Raw genomic sequence first — 15,565 nt, forward strand, 5'->3', positions numbered from 1 at the left:
ATACTTGTGTAAATATGGTATGTTTTTTGTGTAGATAAAATGTTTTTTTTTTTTTGAATAAGGCTGTAATGTAACAAACGGGGGTCTGAATACTTTCCGAATGCACTGTATACATTTGTTTACCTGTATCTTTTTTTCTCTCCAGAGGGGAGGTCTGGCTGCTGGCATCTAGTATATGTAGTTTATATTTCTATTGACCTGTGTGTCTTTCCTCTCCCCAGTTGACTGCAGAGGGGATGTCAGGCAGTAAGGCTCTGGGAGGGGCACGGCGGCGGCGGACGCGGTGCCGACGCTGTCAGGCCTGCATGCGGACCGAGTGTGGCGAGTGCCACTTCTGCAAGGACATGAAAAAGTTTGGCGGGCCCGGAAGGATGAAGCAGTCCTGTCTGCTCCGACAGTGCACAGCGGTAAGTTAGAACACACACGCTAGTGATGGGGGGAGAAATCAATACAGTTACATATCAGGATATTATTTTTGAGGTGGTATTGTTTTTTTACAATATTGCAATATTGTTTTTTTTCTGCTAGTTGGCTGTACCTGCACCAAAACTCCAGTATTTTTCCTTCATAGCTTGTTCTCCATCTTCTTTTTAAATAGGCAGCCTATTTGTTTTCAGCAGCTTATGCTCTCTCTTGTCCCTCTGCAGTAGACATATGGGAGCAATATACTTGAACATTGAATCGCAATAAAATCACAGTATCAAATTGCAATACCATATAGAATTGAGATACATATCGAATCGGCACCAAATATCGCATTGTGAGGTCCCTGGCAATTCCCAGCCCTAACACGTACTGCTCATTCTTACCTCGTTACCAATATTATTCTACTCTCACTAGGAAATGTACCACTGCTCTATTCCATCCAAAAGTGAATGTATTAGGAAATCTATCAATTGTACAACTGATGCCATTTTCTAGATAGGATGTAACATCTGACACTAACTTTTGAAACATGCACAGGACATGCAGTGCATTCAGAAGGTATTCAGACTCTTTACCTTTTCCACATTTTGTTACGTTACAGCCTTATTCTAAATTGGATTAAAGAAAAAAAAAAGTGCCCCATAATGACAAAGCGATAACAGGTTTTTAGAAATGTTTGCAAATGTATTAATTAAAAAACAGATACCATACTTAGGTATTCAGACCCATTGCTATGAGACGAAATTGAGCTCAAGTGCATCCTGTCTCCATTGATCATCCTTGAGATGTTTCTATAACTTGATTGGAGGTCCACCTGTCGTAAATTAAATTAATTGGACATGATTTGGAAAGGCACACACCTGTTTTATATAAGGTCCCACAGTTGACAGTGCATGTCAGAGCAAAAACCAAGTCATGAAGTCGAAGGAATTGTCTGTAGAGCTCCGAGACAGGATTGTGTCGAGGCACAGATCTGGGGAAGGGTAACAAAACATTTCTGCAGCGTTAAAGGTCCCCAAGAACACAGTGGCCTCCATCATTCTGAAATGGAAGAGGTATGGAATCACCAAGGCTCTTCCTAGAGCTGGCCGCCCGGCCAAACTGAGCAATCGAGGGAGAAGGGCCTTGGTCAGGGAGGTGATCGAGGACCTGATATTCACTCTGACAGAGCACCAGAGTTCCTATGCGGCGATGGGAGAACCTTCCAGAAGGACAACAATCTTTGCAGCACTCCACCAATCAGGCCTTTTTGGTAGAGTGGCCAGACGGATGCCACTCCTCAGTAAAGGGCAAATGACAGCCCTCTTGAAGTTTGCCTAAAGGACTCTGACCATGAGAAACAAGATTCTCTGGTCTGATGAAACCAAGATTGAACTCTTTGGCCTGAATTACCAAGCGTCATGTCTGGAGGAAACCTGGCAAGATCCCTACGGTGAGGCATGGTGGTGGCAGGATCATGCTGTGGGGATGTTTTTCAGCAGCAAGGACTGGGAGATTAGTCAGGAAAGATGAACAGAGTAAAGTACAGAGGTCCTTAATGGAAACCTGCTCCAGAGTTCTCAGGACCTCAGACTGGGGCAAAGGTTCACCTTCCAACAGGATAACGAGCCAAAGGACACAGCCAAGACAATGCATGTGTGGCTTTGGGACAAACAAGTCTCTGAATGTCCTTGTGTGACCCGGACTAGAACCCGATTGAACATCTCTGGAGAGACCTGAAAATAGCTGTGCAACGACGCTACCCATCCAACCTGACAGAGCTTGAGAGGATCTGCAGAGAAGAATGGGAGAAACTCCCCAAATACAGGTGTGCCAAGCTTGTAGCGTCATACCCAAGAAGACTCGATGCTGTAATCGCTGCCAAAGGTGCTTCAACAAAGTACTGAGTAAAGGGTCTGAATACATGTAAATGTTTTTTTCAATTTTTGAATTTTTTTATACATTTGCAAAAAATTCTAAACCTCTATTTGCTTTATCAATATGGGGTATTCTATGTAGATTGGAGGGGGGACAATTTAATACATTTTAGAATAGGGCTGTAACGTAACAAAATGTGGAAAAAGTCAAGGGGTCTGAATACTTTCCGAATGCACTGTATACTTCTGTCGTTTTCAATGTGTAATGAGATTTGATTGGCATCTGGTATATAGAGCACATTACCTAACCTATAGCTTAATTAACCTCAGTATCAAATATTGTAATTTATCCACGCAAGACTGAAGTTTAGGTTGTTTTTCCTGTTACACAAACCTTCCACACTGCCAAACAATAAACGTGAAGAAGGGAGTTTCCTCATACAGTGCTAACATGTTGTGACCCGTGTCTTTTCCCAAACGTGAAAGGACGAGCTTTAAGAGCTTTTGGCATATCCCTCACACTTATTGAGATCCCGTCTAAACAGAAACCACCGTTTAGACTAGAATATAAACTCATGTTTATGATACACAATCAATTGACAACCCATTGACGACAGTTACAGTGCCTTCAGAAAAATATTCATACTCCTTGATTTGTATAAATATGCACACCCATTTGACACAACAAATTGAGCTCCGGTGCATCCAATATCCTTTGATCATCCTTGATGTTACTACAACTTGATTGGACTCCACCTGTGGCCAATTTAAGTTGTTTGGACATGATTTAGAAAGAAAAACACCTGTCTATATAAGGTCCCACAGTTGACAGTGCATGTCAGAGCAGAAACTATACCATGAAGTCAGAGGAACTGTCTGTAGATCTCTGAGATATATGCCTTATCACAATTCTATCTTAGGGAGGGTATAAAACCATTTCTAGAGTGTTGAAAGTTTCCAAGAGCAAATTGGTCTCGAAAAAATATGGAACTACCCAGACTCTGCCTGGAGGTGGCTGTCCGACCAAACTGAGCAAGAAGGACCTTGGTCAGGGAGGTGACCAAGAACCCAATAACTACTCTGACAGAACTACGAAGTTCCTTGGCTGAGATGGGAGAACCTGCCAGAAGGAAAGCGGTCTTATATGTGCTTTTGTATGTATGCCAGTGGGTATGCTGTATATAGGGTTGCAACGGGTCGGAAACTTATTGCGAAATTTCCAGAAATTTTCCATGGGAAGTTAATCCCTGCAATTTAAAGTCACAGTTATGAAAACTTAGGACACTGATGCGGCCTTTCTACTGACTCTGAATAACACCAAAAGAAAAATGCCCAGGGTCCCTGCTCATCTGTGTTAACGTGCCTTAAACATGCTGCAAGGAGGCATGAGGACTGCAAATGTAGCCAGGGCAATATTGCAATATCTGTACTGTGAGACGCCTAAGACGGCGCTACAGGAAGACAGGACAGACAGCTGATCATCCTCGCAGTGGCAGACCACGTGTAACGACACCTGCACAGGATCAGTACATCCGAACATCACACCTGCGGGACAGGTACAGGATGGCAATAACAACTGCCCGAGTTACACTAGGAACGCACAATCCCTCCAGTGCTCAGACTGTCCGCAATAGGATGAGAGAGGCTGGACTGAGGGCTTGTGGGCCTGTTGTAAGGCAGGTCCTCACCAGACATCACCGGCAACAACGTCGCCGCTGGACCAGACAGGAATGTCAAAAAGTGCTCTTCACTGACAAATTGCAGTTTTGTTTCACCGGGGGTGATAGGCGGATTTGCATTTATCGTCGACGGAATGAGCGTTACACCGGGGCCTGTACCCTGGAGCGGGATCGATTTTGAGGTGGAGGGTCCGTCATGGTCTGGGGCGGTGTGTCACAGCATCATCGGACTGAGCTTGTTGTCATTGCAGGCAATCTCAATGCTGTGCGTTACAGGGAAGACGTCCTCCTTTGTGGTACCCTTCCTGCAGGCTCATCCTGACATGACCCTCCAGCATGACAATGCCACCAGCCAAACTGCTCATTCTATGTGTGATTTCCTGCAAGACAGGAATGTCAGTGTTCTACCATGGCCAGCGACGAGCCCGGATCTCAATCCCATTGAACACGTCTGGGACCTGTTGGATTGGAGGGTGAGGGCTAGGGCCATTCCCCCCCAGAAATGACAGGAAACTTGCAGGTGCCTTGGTGGAGGAGTGGGGTAACATCTCGCAGCAAGAACGGGCAAATCTGGTGCAGTCCATGAGGAGGAGATGCACTGCAGTACTTAATGCAGCTGGTGGCCACACCAGATACTGATTGTTACTTTTGATTTTGACCCCCCCCCCTGTTCAGGGACACATTATTCCATTTCTGTTAGTCACATGTCTGTGGAACTTGTTCAGTTTGTCTGTTGTTGAACCTTAAGTTCATACAAATATTTACACGTTAAGTTTGCTGAAAATAAACACAGTTGACAGTGAGAGGACGTTTCTTTTTTTGCTGAGTTCTTTTTTTGCTGACTTTTTTTGCTGAGGACGTTTCTTTTCGTCCACAGAAGGTATTTGCACTGGTGACAGACAATGCTGTGAACATGAAGGCTGCTTGGTCTAAAGTGAGGGGTCCTACCCTCACATCACACCCATTGGTTGTGCTGCTCATGCATTAAATCTTCCCCTCAATCTTCCCCTCACTGAAAACAATGGATACATTCTACAAAAGAGCCAAGGAAATTGTTAGGTATGTGATCAAGGTCCTCAATTTATAGCAGCAATCTACCTCACCAAGCAAAGTGAGAAGAATAAGAGCACCACATTGAAGCTGCCCCGCAATACCTGTTGGGGTGGTGTTGTCATCATTTTTGACACTCTCCAAGAAATTGCCATATCACAGTCTGCTGATATGGACAGCCCCATCAAGAGGATCCTCATGGATGATGTATTTTGGGAGAGAGTGGTAAGCAGCCTGAAACTCCTGAAACCAGTAGCAGTAGCCATTGCACGCATTGAGGGAGACAATGCCACCCTGTCTGATGTTCAGACTCTGCTTGCAGATGTAAGAGGAGAAATCCGTACTGTCCTGCCCACTTCACTGTTGCTCCAAGCAAAGGAAACTGCAGTTCTGAAATGCATCAAAAAGCGTGAAGACTTCTGCCTTAGGCTCATACACGCCGCAGCGTTCAAGTTGGACCCCAAGTATGCTGGCAAGAGCATCCTGTCTGTTACAGAGATCAACAAGGCCTATGGTGTCTCGCCACATTGGCCTGGATGGGGGCAAGGTTCTTGGCAGTCTGGCGAAGTACACTTCCAAGCAAGGTCTTTTGGGATGGAGATGCAAACATCTCATCAGCCACCTAGTGGAAGGGACTTTGTGGATCTGAGGCTCTTTCCCCTATTGCCTCATCATCCTCCAAATCCCACCAACATCAGCTGCCTCAGAGCGCAAATGGCCCTTGTTTGGGAACACACACACACCAAAGCATGTAACAGGCTGACCAATGCAAGGGTGGAAAAATTGGTGGCCATCCGGGAAAGTTTGAGGCTTTTTGAGCCTGACAACGAGCCATCCTCAACAAGGTTGGAAAGTGACAGTGAAGATTAGGCCTCTGATGTTCAAGAGGTGGACATACCGTGAAGCATGGTGGTGGCGGCCCATGGTATGTGCAAATGACCTGAGACTGGGGCGAAGATTAACGTTCCAACGGGACAATGACCCCAAGCATACGGCCAGGGCAACGCTGGAATGGCTTCAGAACAAGAATGTGAAAGTCCTCGAGTGGTCCAGCCAAAGCCCAGATTTGAAAGACTTGAAGATTGCTGTTAAATTAGATACATATCGGTGGTTAACAGAGCTTCAAAAAATCTGCAAGGAAGAATGTAAGAAAATCCCCAAATCCAGATGTGCAAAGCTGATACAGACATACCCAAGATGACTCAAAGTTGTAATTGCTGCCAAATGTGCTTCTATTGACTCGGGTGCGAATACTTATGTAAATTAGAGTTCTGTATAAAATGTTCAATAAATTAGCAAAAAAAATGTAAAAACATGCTTTCAATATTTCATTATGGTGTAGTTGGGTGAGAGATCACTAATCCATTTTGAATTCGGGCTGTAACAACAAAATGTGCAATAAGTCAAGGGGAATGAATACTTTCTGAAGGCACTGTATAACATATACAATATGTCAACTGTATTTTGCTGTTTACATTCTGAAAATCTGCCTCTGGTTTAGCAAAGCTGTTTCAGAGAGCGAATGTCATCAAAATAGAGTAGTCATCCCCTGCATGAAAGTGGATAAGCTTGTTCGAACGCCTTTAGTGATTTAGGGTGTGATTTTTATCGATTGGTTTGCGAATGCCTGAAATGGCATAGATGGCTGGTTGCCTAGACGTGGGAAATGTGATGCGTTACCTTGGTAACTGAGCACATTGTTACTTTAGTGTTATTTTTTTGGGCGGGCAGCAATTTGCTTTGATCAGTTTTATTTTCTCGACAGATAGCTGGGAGACTGATCTTGTGGTGAAGGAAGGAAATTAGGTTGGATGTATACAGGGATACTAATCCACAGAATCTGTGCAGATTAGTTCTTCAATCTCATTAATTTCTAATAGTTGGTCAATGGATCTTGGCTAGATTCTGTTCACCTCAAACTTGTTTGGCTTGATAAGTGAGTAATTTTGACCTCAGTACAGTTTATTTTTTCGATTAGTCAAAATTCCACTGTTGGCAGGTTCATGAAAATGTTGAGCTGGACAACTGGGGTAATGTGTGAAAGAAAATAAACCTAATAAATACAGTGCTCTGTCCCTGTGCTTCTGAAAAAGCACTCCTCCCTTTACCTCTTTTTTAATTTTTTAAATATTTTTTAATTAAGTGGCTGGCAAATATCTCTATATTAATGCATTTGCTTTCATCCACACACTCTCAATTAGCTAGGTCCTCCTAAGAGCAGCAGGTGTCCAATTTTGTTTTATTTATTCCTGCGCTTCAATTTAGATGCATAATAAATGTACCATCCATAGTGAATGAATACATGGTTACAGCTCCACCTCTGAGCCCTCTATCCTGAATGGACCCACATACAATATTTGATTTATGTACATATACACATTTATATTGGTTACGCACATACAATATTTGATTTTATATTGAATAAATATATTGTTTAACATGGTTATATAACATGTTATTTTCTTCCTTGTAGCCTGTGTTGCCCCACACAGCGGTGTGCTTCTCGTGTGGGGAGGCGGGGAAGGAGGACACGGTAGACACAGAAGAAGAGAAGTTTAGCCTCTCTCTGATGGAGTGTACCATCTGCAACGAGATCATCCACCCCAGCTGCCTCAAGGTGGGGCCAGACCCTCTGTGTATGGCCGGCTGTCAAAGCTGGAGAAGTGTGTGTGTGTGTGAGAGAGAGCGAGAGAGAGAGAGTGGGTGTGTCTCTCTTCCATTCATACTGTCCTAAGTCAAGTGTCTGCTCTATCTAGTATTGGTTACATACATTTATTGATTGAATGATTTGTGATTTCATTGTTTTATTTTCTCCAACCTACAGATGGGTAAAGCAGAAGGCATCATAAATGATGAAATCCCGAATTGTTGGGAGTGCCCAAAATGCCATAAGGAAGGCAAGACCAGTAAGGTGAGAACTGTGACTGGGAACACTGGTCTGTCAGGCTCTGCTGATAAAACTAAACCAGAGAGGTTAACAAAGGACATCTATGATGTATGGATTAATCAATAATGGTTGATAAGGTAGGAGGATTGATTTGGAATGGAACGCGTTAGTCCTTTTATAGAAAATGTATTTGTCTAAATAAGCTCTTGGAATATCATTTTGTTTCATTGACCAGATCCCCATTTCATATACTGTAGTAGGCTATTACATATACAGTGCATTCGGAAAGTATTCAGACACCTTGACTTTTTCCACATTTTGTTATGTCACAGCTTCATTCTAAAATGTATTAAATAGTCCCCCCCCCCCCCCACCCTCAGTCTACTCACATTATCCCGTAATGACAAAGCAAAATCAGGTTTTTAGAAATCTTTGAATAAAATAAACGGAAATATCGCTTTTACCTAAGTATTCAGACCTTTTACTCAGTACTTTGTTGAAACACCGACAAGCTTGGCACACCTGTATTTGGGGAGTTTCTCCCATTCTTCTCTGCAGATCCTCTCAAGCTCTGTCAGTTGGATAGGGAGCTGTTAGATCGATTTCAAGTCCGGGCTCTGGCTGGGCCCCTCAAGTACATTCAAAGACTTGTCCTGAAGCCACTCCTGCGTTGTCTTGGCTGTGCGCCGAGGGTCGTTGTCCTGTTGGAAGGTGAACCTTCGCCCCAGTCTGAGGTCCTGAGAGCTCTGGAGCAGGTTTTCATCAAGGATATCTCTACTTTTCTCTGTTCATCTTTCCCTTTATCCTGACTAGTCTCCCAGTCCCCGCTGCTGAAAAACATCCCACAGCATGATGCTGCCATCATGCTTCACCGTAGGGAAGGTGCCAGGTTTCCTCCAGACGTGACGCTTGGCATTCAGGCCAAAGAGTTCAATATTGGTTTCATCAGACCAGGGAATCTTTCTTTCTCATGGTCTGAGAGTCCTTTAGGTGTCTTTTGGCAAACTCCAAGGGGCTGTCCATGTTAATTTATTTTACTGAGGAGTGGCTTCTGTCTGGCCACTGTACGATAAAGGCCCGATTGTTGGAGTGCCGCAGAGATGTTTGTCCTTCTGGAAGGTTCTCCCATTATTTAATCCATTTTAGAATAAGACTAACGGAACAAAGGGGAAGGGGTCTGAATACATTCCGAATGTACTGTACATATTCTTCAATCCTCTTCCCCTTTCTCCACACATCAGGATGGGGGTGATGGCTCAGGGAAGAGGCGGATGGACAACGGGGAGGTGGGCCGATGGAAGCTGACCGACGATCCTCCGCCCACCAAAAAGAAACCCCCCTCTTTAGATGACGGGGGGCGGCAGGACGGTCACAAGAGGAAGAAGGAGAAGGAGCTTCCCCAGGACAGCGGCCCCAAAAAGAAGGTAGGACGATCTTGGTGAAGTGTTGCAGTTTGCAGACATTTAGCATGCACACCGAGTATACCAAACATTAGGAACACCCTCCTAATACTGTGTTGCATCCCTCCCCTTTTGCCCTCAGAACAGCCTCAATTCATCGGGCATGGACTCTAAAAGGGGCAGAAAGCGTTCCACAGGGATGCTGGCACATGTTGACCCCAATGCTTCCCACAATTGTGTCAAGTTGGCTGGGTGTCTTTTGGGTGGTGGACCATTCTTGATACACATTCTTGACACAAACTGGTGTGCCTGGCACCTAGTACCATACCCCGTTCAAAGGCACTTAAATCTTTTGTCTTGCCCATTCACCCTCTGACTGGCACACATGCACAATCCATGTCTCAATTGTCTCATGGCTTAAAAATCCTCTTTAACCTGTCTCCTCCCATTCATCTACACTGATTTTTGAAGTGGATTTAACAAGTGACATCAAAAAGGGATCATGGCTTTCATCTGGTCAGTCTGTCATGGAAAGTGCAGGTGTCCTTAATGTTTTGTATGCTCAGTGTATAGTTGCTAAGAGGCCTACAAGTTGTGACCAATTGTATGAACGCAGCTTGCCAACTCTTCTCTGTCTGACCTTTTACCTCAGATGAAAGGGGCGCATGAAAAACGCTTGAAAAAGGTAATTTCATGTGAACAAAATGTTAAGCTCTGTCATAAAGCATATGGTAACTACGAACTGGATTCAATCTGTATCGCTGAAGTTCCCTGTACATTTTTTTTTAAAGGTAATTCCCGATTGAGCCGACATCTGCAGTGTTTACCGTTGAATGCAGTCTTTGCGAATGCGCCAACATTGCCCTTGAATTTCAATTGAGGTATAACGCGAATCTTCTGGGATATGGACTGAATCCAGCTCTTAGTCGAGTTCAAGTTATATTTCTCAATGGTAAAGGTTAGGGTTCATGCTCCTCTGTCACTCTCTTCACTAACGTTATCCCTCCCATAACAGAAACAGAAGCCTAACGTGTCAGAGACTGCAGAGTCCAATGGGCCCAACTCCTCCACCGGAGGCGGCCAGGGTTCCGGAGGGGGTTCCAACTCCACGCAGTCCCCCACCTCTACGGCCAGCCAGGACCAGCGCTCGCACCACCGTGAGAAATTGGAGCGCTTCAAGCGCATGTGCCAGCTCCTTGAGCGTGTCCGCGAGTCCAGCTCATCGAGCTCGTCTAGTTCTGAGTCTGACTCGGAGTCCGACTCTGACTCGCCTTCCGGTTCAGATGGCCGGCGCGGCTCTGAACCGTCCTCCCCCGTACTCGTCACTTATAGCAACAGTGCAAGGGAGCGCAACCGGGAACGGGACAGGGAGAGGGACAGGAGGCTGGCGGAGCTGGGCTTCAGTGCCAGTGAGGACTCTGAGGGAGAGGGAAGTGTTAAGGAGGAGGAGGAGGCGGTGGAGGAGCAGGTTGTGGGAGACAAGCCTCGGCGTAGAGGGGAGGGACCTCCACGGGGCCGCAAGGGGCTCACGACGGACGGGAATGACGAGGAGAGTGGGGAGAGGAGTCGGAAGTCTACCCCATTGCCTCCACCCTCCCCTCTCTCCTCCACCCAGCCTCCACCTTCCTCCGGCCACGGTCCCTCGCCAGGTTCAGAGGGATTCTCCGGTAAGCGCAGCAACGGCTCTGAGACGCGCAATGGACGGACACGGGCGGGGGTGAGGGACCGGGAGACTCAGGAGAAGGAGAACGCCAACAACAGCAGCGGAGGCTCAGTGGCCAACCACCGACACGGAACTGGCAAGGGCAACAAGGGCAGCAAGATCCGTAGCAACAAGCAAACAGGGTCCCAACCAACGTCGAGGAACAGTAGCAACTCTTCTGCTTCTACTGCCACTTCCACATCCAATGGGGGAGGGGGAGGCAGCAACTCCTCAGGGGGCATGTCAGCCCTCGCCGCCTCACCCCGGTCACAGCCGTCCCGGATGGCTCCACGTTCGCAGATGATGAAACGCAGCCCCCCTGCTGTGCCCTCGCCTCCCCGGCCTGTTCAGATGGAGCGGCATTTGGTGCGGCCACCACCCGCCTGCCCCGAGCCCCACTGCCTGCCCCTGGACAGCGGCTCCTCCCACGTGATGCCCCGCGACGTCTGGCTCCACGTCTTCCAGCACCTCAGCCAGAGGGAGCTGTGCGTCTGCATGCGGGTCTGTCGGACATGGAGCCGGTGGTAAGTCTAGACAAACGGTTCAGATGTGGTCAGCATCCAGTTGGGCTGGGAGGGGGTAGTTCAACACAAACTTGTTTGGACTACTGAGAAATGCCTCTTTGATGTTGAGAACAATAGAAAACCATCCCTGAAAGGATATTCATTGACTGCAGTGACTCAAATTCTGTGGCGTACAGTAGACCAGACTTTCTCTTGTTCTCATCCCAGTCTTTTATTTTCTGTCTTGCTCTCTCAGGTGCTGTGATAAGAGATTGTGGACTCAGATTGACCTCAGCCGGCAGCGCTCTATCACCCCTCCTATGCTGAGTGGTATAATCCGCAGGCAACCAGTCTCCCTTAACCTGGGCTATACCAACATCTCGAAGAAGCAGCTCATGTGGCTTATCAACCGTCTACAAGGTATCTTGTGTTCATTCAACACCTGATCATGTCCTATTGTAGTTTGGCTGTCATCACCTCATTGCTGTATTGCTAGTCTGCCTTAGGGATTACGCTAACTCCTGGCCCCTTTCTCTTCCAGGTCTACTGGAGCTGAATGTGTCGGGCTGTCCCTGGTCCTCTGTGTCGGCCCTGTGTCAGGCTGCTTGTCCCTGCCTGCGTCTGCTCGACCTCAGCAGGGTAGAAGACATGAAGGACTCGCACCTGAGGGAGCTCCTGGCGCCCGCTGCTGACACTCGGACAGGTTCGTGACAAGTCACTCACATGATTTATTAGCCATCCATAACCTGCAATACGAGGTGAATGCTATATAGGTGCAAATGAAATACAGTTGCAAATGCAGAGAATTGGTCTGTGTTAACAAAGCCCTGGCTTCCCAAATATTTTTTTGAAATCCAGTTTGTTGGGATTTTGTTTAATTCGTTTCGTTTTACCAGTTCCTCCAATCAAACTACTTGTTTACTGGTGAATACAGACAAGGGCATTAGTAGTGGGAGATTTCCGAGGAAGTGGACTGGTGTGAATTGTATTGGAATGTCGGGAGGCCCAGCTTTATTGTTATAGGCACGTTATTGGGGACGTGCACAATTCTGGAAGGAGAAATGGAGTCCCTTGAGAAAGCAAGTACAAGATTGGTGTCAGGGATGGAGCGGCAGTATTATCATAAGGAGGCGTGAGGGAGAAGAGTGAGGGAGAAGAGGTCTAAGAGAGTGAGGGAATAAGAGGGTGAGCTTGAGTCGGATAAAAAAAATTGTGGAAAAAAGGGAGATGGTTTGTCAAAGAATGGTAGAAAGTATAAGCAGAGGGAGCTGAAGACGAGGAGAAATGGAAGTGAATGAGGGTGAAGTATCGGAGGTGGTAGGTGAGGTAAAGTTATCGAAAACTGAGGTATGCACCAAGGATCAGGATAAAGAAGAGTCTGACAGTAGGCATGTAGTTTATGGAAAAGGGGGACTCTAGCCTCCCGGGTGGAGCAGTGGTTAAGCTGTGCCCATCAGACTCTGGGTTCGCACCCAGGCTCTGTCGTAACCGGCCGCGACCGGGAGGTCCAGGGCGGCGACGCACAATTGGCCTAGCGTCGCCAGGGTTAGGAAGGGGTTGGCCGGTAGGGATATCCTTGTCTCATCGCGCACCAGCGACTCCTGTGGCGGGCCGGGTGCAGTGCGCGTTAACCAAGGTTGCCAGGTGCACGTGTTTCCTCCGACACATTGGTGCGGCTGGCTTCCGGGTTGGATGCGCGCTGTGTTAAGAAGCGGTGCGGCTTGGTTGGGTTGTGTATCGGAGGACGCATGACTTTCAACCTTCGTCTCTCCCGAGCCCTTACGGGAGTTGTAGCGATGAGACAAGATAGCTACTAAAACAATTGGATACCACGAAATTGGGGAGAAAACGGGGTAAAATTGAAAAAAAAAGGGGGACTCTTGAATTTTGGCTGATCCATTTGTGGTTTCATGGTGGGTGGAAAAAGTGTTGGGTAATGTGGACTCTGTGGGTAAAGTGGTCTAGTGATAATTGTTTGTTTCTGTTGGGCAGAGGAAGAATTCGCTCAAAGTAAAAACGAATGGGGGCAAGTAAAGTGAATTGTTTCGTTCTCATGAAAAGGGCACCCGTGAAGGAGTGATAACTGGGGTAGCAGTAGATATACAGTTGAAATCAGAAGTTCACATACACTTAGGTTGGAGTCATTAACTCGATTTTCAACCACTCCACAAATGTATTGTTGACAAACTAGAGTTTTGGCAAGGCGGTTAGGACATCTACTTTGTGCATGACACAAGTAATTTTTCCAACAATTGTTAAGATTATTTCACAAACACTAAGTTGACTGTGCCTTTTTTAAACAGCTTGGAAAACTCCAGAAAAGGATGTCATGGCTTTAGAAGCTTCTGATAGGCTAATTGGCATCATTTGAGTCAATTGGAGGTGTACCTGTGGATGTATTTCAAAGCCTACCTTCAAACTCAGTGCCTCTTTGCCTGACATCATGGGAAAATCAAAAGAAATCAGCCAAGACAGAAAAAAATTGTAGACCTCCACAAGTCTGGTTCATCCTTGGGAGCAATTTGCAAATGCCTGAAGGTACCACGTTCATCTGTACAAACAATAGTACGCAACTATAAACACCATGGGACCATGCAGCCGTCTTACCGCTCAGGAAGGAGACTCATTCTGTCTCCTAGAGATGAACGTACTTTGGTGCGAAAAGTGCAAATCAATCTCAGAACAACAGCAAAGGACCTTGTGAAGATGCTGGAGGAAACTGCTACAAAAGTATCTATATCCACTGTAAAACGAGTCTTATATCTATATAACCTGAAAGGCCGCTCAGCAAGGAAGAAGCCACTGCTCCAAAACCGCCATAAAAAAGCCAGACTATGGTTTGCAACTGCACATGGGGACAAAGATTGTACTTTTTGAGAAATGTCCTCTGGTCTGATGAAACAAAAATAGAACTGTTTAGCCATAATGACCATCGAGGAAAAACGGGGAGGCTTGCAAGCCGAAGAACACCATCCCAACCATGAAGCATGGGGGTGGCAGCATCATGTTGTGGGGGTGCTTTGCTGCAGGAGGGACTGGTGCACTTCACAAAATAGATGGCATCATGAGGCAGGAAAATAATGTGGATATATTGAAGCAACATCTCAAGACATCAGCCAGGAAGTTAAAGCTTGGTCGCAAATGGGTCTTCCAAATAGACAATGACCCCAAGCATACTTCCAAAGTTGGCAAAATGTCTTCAGGACAACAAAGTCAAGGTATTGGAGTGGCCATTACAAAGCCCTGACCTCAAGCCAATAGAAAATGTGTGGGCAGAACTGAAAAGTTGTGGGCGAGCAAGGAGGCCTTACAAACCTGACTCAGTTAAACCAGCTTTGTCAGGAGGAATGGGCCAAAATTCACCCAACTTATTGTGGGAAGCTTGTGGAAGGCTACCCGAAACGTGTGACCCAAGTTAAACCATTTTAAAGGCAATGCTACCAAATACTAATTGAGTGCATGTAAACTTCTGACCCAATGGGAATGTGATGAAAGCTGAAATAAATAATTCCCTCTACTATTATTCTGACATTTCACATTCTTCAAATAAAGTGCTGACCTAAGACAGGACATTTTTACTAGATTAAATGTCAGGAATAGTGAAAAACTGATTTAAAATGTATTTGGCTAAGGTGTATGTAAACTTCTGACTTCAACTGTAAACATTGACCAGCTGAGGGCATGTGATGCTTGTCATTTGATGCGACAAAGACCAGGTGGACAGAGTGGGGAAATAGCGATTGGCTGTTCTTTTGAGTTTTGAAGTTGAGTCTTTGCCTGACAAAGTGAAGTTAGGATATACATTGGGGCAAAAAAGTATTTAGTCAGCCACCAATTGTGCAAGTTCTCCCACTTAAAAAGATGAGAGGCCTGTAATTTTCATCATAGGTACACTTCAACTATGACAGACAAAATGAGAAAAAAAAATATCCAGAAAATCACATTGTAGGATTTTTAATGAATTTATTTGCAAATTATGGTGGAAAATAAGTAGTTTGTGAGTATAGTGTTAGATGGTAGGGTATTTATTTAGTACATTTTTCTTTTTCAAGTAAAGTATAA

General features: G+C 45.8%; 1 protein-coding gene across 2 annotated transcripts in view; it reads left to right on the plus strand.

The window, feature by feature from the left end:
* LOC110538125 (F-box/LRR-repeat protein 19) overlaps window positions 1-15,565 on the plus strand; it is a 28,028-nt gene that overhangs the window by 6,981 nt on the left and 5,482 nt on the right. Inside the window, exons 2-9 of one of the 2 annotated variants that reach the window (XM_021624730.2) lie at window positions 222-407; window positions 7,485-7,628; window positions 7,836-7,922; window positions 9,140-9,322; window positions 9,951-9,983; window positions 10,314-11,524; window positions 11,760-11,923; window positions 12,045-12,206. In XM_021624730.2, the coding sequence (XP_021480405.1) occupies window positions 237-407; window positions 7,485-7,628; window positions 7,836-7,922; window positions 9,140-9,322; window positions 9,951-9,983; window positions 10,314-11,524; window positions 11,760-11,923; window positions 12,045-12,206 (2,155 nt within the window). In that variant the 5' untranslated portion in view covers window positions 222-236. The remainder of the gene's footprint in view (window positions 1-221; window positions 408-7,484; window positions 7,629-7,835; window positions 7,923-9,139; window positions 9,323-9,950; window positions 9,984-10,313; window positions 11,525-11,759; window positions 11,924-12,044; window positions 12,207-15,565) is intronic. The other variant, XM_021624731.2, reaches the window with a different exon arrangement.

This window comes from Oncorhynchus mykiss, chromosome 12, assembly GCF_013265735.2.
Source record: "Oncorhynchus mykiss isolate Arlee chromosome 12, USDA_OmykA_1.1, whole genome shotgun sequence".
Taxonomy (NCBI): domain Eukaryota; kingdom Metazoa; phylum Chordata; class Actinopteri; order Salmoniformes; family Salmonidae; genus Oncorhynchus; species Oncorhynchus mykiss.